General features: G+C 37.9%; 1 protein-coding gene and 1 pseudogene across 1 annotated transcript; one reads left to right on the forward strand and one right to left on the reverse strand.

Annotated features, from left to right (window-relative positions):
* Positions 1–259: 259 nt before the first annotated feature.
* Positions 260–2251, reverse strand: LOC146954521 (GATA transcription factor 12-like; annotated as a pseudogene).
* A 2748-nt stretch (positions 2252–4999) lies between these two features.
* LOC146954522 (uncharacterized) lies at positions 5000–5832 on the forward strand. Its single transcript, XM_085758017.1, has one exon. It carries the CDS (start codon positions 5064–5066, stop codon positions 5745–5747), a length of 684 nt encoding a protein of 227 aa, XP_085614143.1. The 5' UTR covers positions 5000–5063; the 3' UTR covers positions 5748–5832.

Genomic DNA, 5832 nt, shown 5'->3' on the forward strand with positions numbered 1-5832 from the left:
ACTCCTCTTTTGTTGCACACTTTGAGGCAACCTTTGAAGCCTTTAAGTTTTTCTTTTAGCACATAACTCATCCAACCATTAACCATTTGGGTTTACCACATGTCCTCCACCAAATACTCACCTTTTTAATTAAGACAAATCTGTAATGGCTCTCTCACAACTTAAAGTGGACAATATCTTAAAAAATTATACAAATGACTTAAAGAAAAAACAAAAATAATACTATAAAAAAGGAAAAGGTTGAAAAAAACACTAAAAATTTCAATTTAAAAAAAAAATGTATAATCGCTAACAAAATTTTATGGTGGAAAACAAATGTAAAAAGTTGTATAACTCTACTACAAAATCAATTAACGTTGAGACTCCACCATAGATGTTCTAAACTAGCACCTACTACGTCATCTGCCTAAAATCAGGTCCCATATGTTGGTGAATCAAGTAATCATCATTGTTGGACATATCAAACATCATACTCTGATGTTGTAAAATCTGGTTTTGTTGGTGTTGGTGCGCCCGCAACATTTCCTTCTGCCTCCGTAGCTCCAACACTTTACGATGCGAGTTGGAGTGTTTGGTCAGCACAAATGTAGGGCTAGCTGCAGGCCTGTATTCAGGCACCAATCAACCCGTCTTATATCTTACGCCACAAGCATTGCATAATGTTTTTGGGCCATTAGGCCCAGTTAGCCATTGTGGCGTCTTGTCTGTCATGCAATGCCGACACCTCGGACCATCTCCACCTGACCCTCCGTCACTGTCCTTTCTTCTTGGAGCAGTCTTTGCCTGCTTCCTTGGAACAGTGACGGTGGGTAAGGTGGGGGTGGGAATAAGGAGTTCTGACTCAGAAGAAGACGGTGTTGTTTGAGACAAAACAAGAAGACGCGAGCTCCAGTCGCAAGGGGGCCCACGAGTCCTCTTGCTACGGGCCTTAGCTGGAACCAAAACTTCCTTGTTGAATATAGGACTGTTTCGGTTGGGTTGGGAAAGCTCACGGGATTCTTCATCCTGGTTTCGCACCTTCATGCCCGATATCAGTTGCATCTTTTGAAGATCCTCGCTTGAAAACGATTCCTCACCAATATGGGAAATCCATTCCAGGTCCGCTAAATCATCCTCCTATTTCAAATTTCAACACAAACAATAATTAATTATTCCTCTATATATGCTCTTGAAACATTATTTGCTACGTAGTAATAATAATATAACATTGTACATAACTAATGAAGCATGCACATTTTATGTTCATATAGTCGTACTAATGCTTTCACGTGTACTGTTTTGTGATACTCAATAATTTGGTAATAATTGAAACAAATGTTGCAATAATATTTAGTTTTCGAACCGTGAAATGTGCCCCATTCTGGTGTATTTAGCCTAGCTAGTTGTTTTTTCTCCTGAAATTATTGGCAAAAAAGGGTTCAAAATCTTCAAATGGAATGTGATGTTATTATATGTTATACGTGCATGAGATAGAAATTTTCATGGAACTAATAGAAAAAGTCAAATCAAATGAGTTACGAAATTGTGAAGTGTCTATATGCTTTTTATATTTTTTTAAAAAGATAATAATTGATAATGCATATACACATATAATATACCGGAACACACAGGTCTCCGGAGAAATGGCTGTCAGAAAAATTCTGACAGCCAATCTCAGGAACAACATTAGGGTCGCACCCGGACAATGATGACGAGATAACACTATTGACGACGGTAACGATGGAGGAGGCGGCGGTTGAGTTGCCTGTGGCCGAGTCAAGGTTGGTGTCCGAAATGATGGTAGCGTCATCGTCGATGTCATTGTTGAGGTTAAGGAGGTCCTCAACAATGAAATTGTCGGTAGTGTTGTTGTCGGAGGAAAAGGTGGTTTGGAAAATGTTGTTGGTTGTGCCTTCCATTCCTACGTAGGGAATGTAGTTTTAAGAATTGTATGATGTTTTTTTTAATATGTGTTGGGAAAGTTGAAGCTAAAATTTATGAAGCAAGAAGGGAAGAGAATGAGTAAGTGAGAAAGAGGGTGACTAATATGAAGTTGTGGTTTTTAGTTGAGCCATCACAATATTATAAAAGTTTGTATTGTACAATTCTGTCTTGTGTTGTTTTATCCAATAGTTATTGTTTAGCATATCAAACACATAGCTAATGTAATTACTCGAGCTTTGCGCATGAGATTGAGTATTATTTTTTTTTTTTTGTAAATTCTTAGTTATATCCTAACATTTAGTTGGATGAGAAATTCTTGTGTGAACTCTCACCCAACACATCATTTTTACACTCAGCCAATTAAAATATGACACATATTATTAAAATTAGAAAGTGTGATTTAATTAATTAAGAAATGGAAACAGGAGAAATAACTGTCTCTTTCTTCAACTATGGTTTTGTGCTCTCTCCCTAACAATGGTGAAACCCAGTCGAACACCACTGTCGAGATTCTACTGTTCCTTTTTGTTTTCTTCTCGCCCCTATTATCTCTCTCTCTCTCTCTCACTTTATCTCTCTCTCTCTCTCTCTCTCTCTCTCTCTCTCTCTCTCTCTCCAAATCATTCTCTTCCTCGCATCTCGCAGTTTCAATAGTTTCGGTCAATGATCTCCTCATGAGAGAAGGAGAAGGTAAATGCTGATTTTCAATTCAAACTGGTTGAATTTTGAACATAAAATTGAAATCGAAATGCGATGTAGAGAAATTAAAATCAAAACTCGTACATGTTGATTTTCCTCATTTACCTAATAGTTGAATTTCCATCCAACAAAGTGGACTATCGACTTCATAATTAATCACTTTGTCTTGTCCCAAGACTCGTGTTTGGGAGGATTTGGACTGTTAATATGTAATTAAGGGCACATATGCCCTCTAGAAGGGCCCAAACAGCCTTGGGCGCTCCCCCCTAAGGGTGCCGCCTCAACAAGCTTCTTGAAAAATCTAGAATGCTTTAGAGTGACTTAGGGCCCAAGCTGCTTGGGGCTTAAGTCACCGAATTACAAGCCCACGAAGGGTTATAAATACCCCTCTTTAGAGCATTCTCAAAGCATCACTTAAACATACTAAACCTAGTTTCTAAACCCGGGGACGACCACCCCGGGTACCCCGTGGCGTAAAAAATCGTCAACCCCAAGAGGGCACTGAACGTAAAAACTCATCAACCCCAAAGAGGGCTCTGAACGCAAACAATCGTCAACCCCAAGTGAGCTCTACAAAAAAACAAGTCATCGCTCAAAAAATACTACCAAGAACATGAAAAAGATGCTTGGGGCCCCCCTATTCTGTATAAAATTAACCTAGAAAATCTACCAAAATTAAATTAAATTACGACTAAACGTAATTAACCTAGAGAATCTATCTATCTTCACTAGAATAAAATCCACTCAAGCAGAGGTCATCTAAACAACAATGGGCGGGAAGAATAAAAACCATTTCAAGCAACAGTCGTCTAATTAAGAAGGCTAAGATGAATTAATGCAAAAAGGCTAAGAAGAACTAAGGCCTAAAGGCTAAGAGGAATTAACGCCAAAAGGCAAACCAAAGCCAGAAGGCTGAGAAGTGCTATTAAAAAGCAAAGAAGAAAGAAAAAACTACCTACAACAAAGTCTTCCCTAAAAAAGGACGCCGAAAAACCTCATAGCGAGGTCTTCCCTAAAAAAGGGTCGCTGAAAAAACCTCACAGCGAGATCTTCCATAAAAAAGGCCGCCTCAAGGTTTATTCGCCTTCTCGCCATCCTGAACAGACTTGAGAGATCCTAAATCACAACGACGTCAAGAAAAAGCAATTTAAGAAAAGAGAAAAACATTCGTGTACAAATCACACATCAAGACAAAATAAAATAAATTCCAATTAAGAGTATCAGGGCGTCGAAGGAATCTTCCGATAAGTATTACATCAAAATTACAAAAGATAAAAGTGCCATTAAAATACATCACCCACACTATATGATCAAACCATCAAACCACTCCGTCTTGTCCCAAGACTTGTGCTTGGGGGCTGTGGACTATCGACTTCATAATTAATCACTTCGCCTTGTCCCAAGTCTCGTCCTTGGGGGCTGTGGACTACCGACTTCATAATTAATCACTTCATCTTGTCCCAAGACTCGTGCTTGGGAGGATGTGGACCATTAATATGTAATTAAGGGAACATATGCCCTCCAGAAGGGCCCAAACGGCCTCGACTTTGTCCTCTAAAGGGGGTCGCCTCAACAAGCTTCTTGAAACATCTAGAATGCTTTAGAGTGACTTAGGGCCCAAGCTGCTTGAGGCTTAAATTACTGAATTACAAGCCCACGAAGGGCTATAAATACTCATCTTGAGAGCATTCTCAAGGCATCACTTAACTAGACTAAACCCTAGTTTCTATTATTGTACTCACTGCAAGTACACAAAGAAACCTAATATAATAAAAAATCCAGTTTGCAGAAATTAAGAGGATTCAAAACAAGAAAAAAGGGAAACTAATTTGGAAAATTTCTCATAATACTGGGATGGTGTTGTTGATCGAAGTAAGTGGAAAGAGAAGACTAGAGAGAGAAAATATTAAAAAATAACTAGAAAAAATTGATTTTAATTATTTTAATGAGGTGTTGGGTTTTAATTGGTTGGGTGTAAGAATGACGTGTTGGGTTAGAGTTCAACTAAGAATTACTCTTTTTCTGGTTATTTTTTAAGATCTCTCTCTCTCTCTCTCTCTACAGTCTTTTCTCTCCACTTATTTTTACTCCTAACGTTTACCAACACCAACTTAAAATGACTTATGTGTGACCAAAATAATTTAGAAACAATCTATTACAAACCTCGATCCTATGTAATTTAGCCTTAAATTTATTTCAATCTTTACCTCAGATTACTACAATTGTGGACACAACTTTAAAGTCCCTCTTAGTTATGCGAGTCATGACAATTAAAACTCTCTCTATCTTCCATACTTCTAAATATCTTCTCTAATTCTATCAAAACAAACAGACAAATTAACTTTTCCTTTCCCTTCTTAACCGGTGGCCACACCTCTCTCACTCGCAACCCTTTCCGCCACCGTAACTACCATTTTCCGGCAACCTCTTCCCATTTATCGATGGCAAAAGAAATGTCACTCCCAGATGAAGTGATGATCGAAATTCTCTCCAAAGTTGATTCAACTAATCATTTGGAGTTGAGATGCGTTTGCAAGTTGTGGAAATTGTTAGTTCTTGATCCTCTTTTCATGAAGAATCACCTTCTTACTTCGATCACCGACCTCGCTTCTATATCTCGTAAGGCCAATGAACAATTCAATGCTCTCAAATCGCGTATTAAGGAAGAAGAAAAAGAACACGATGAGGAAGATCTTGATGTTGATATTGATGGGGAGGAAAACGAAGATGGAGATGGTGTTGGTGCTGATTTTGATGCTGAAGAGGAAGAGGAAGAACAAGATGGTGATTTTGGTGCTGAAGAAGAAGAGCAAGAATCGAAGAACAATGTGTTGGCTGAGCTAAATAAATTTATGGAAAAAGATGAACAATTGGAGAAGAAGGGAGAAAATCTGGATAATCTTGATGTACAATGGATGATAATCAATGTGGCAAAGTTTGATAATACTTTGACGTATATTGGATATATCAAAAGCTTTACGCTGAATTTTCTCGAGTCTATTAAGTCTTTGGAGGATAGAATGGAATTAAAAGGGAACTTAGAAAGTATCAAAGTTGAAATGCAAACTATGGAGGATAAATTGAATTGTCTCAAAAGCTTTATTATGCGGACTTATCTCGAGTAAAATTTCTTGGCTTGTTAATTTCTTTTTCAAAGTTTGATGCATGAAAAACTCTGTCTTTAATATTCTGAAAGTATTGCTCATGATG

The sequence above is a fragment of the Medicago sativa genome, chromosome 1 (genome assembly GCF_051527215.1).
Source record: "Medicago sativa cultivar Bolivia chromosome 1, Bolivia_mono, whole genome shotgun sequence".
NCBI lineage: Eukaryota > Viridiplantae > Streptophyta > Magnoliopsida > Fabales > Fabaceae > Medicago > Medicago sativa.

Coding starts and splice junctions, on each gene's coding strand:
- LOC146954522 (XM_085758017.1), top strand. CDS start 5,064: ATGGCAAAAGAAATGTCACTCCCAGATGAAGTGATGATCGAAATTCTC.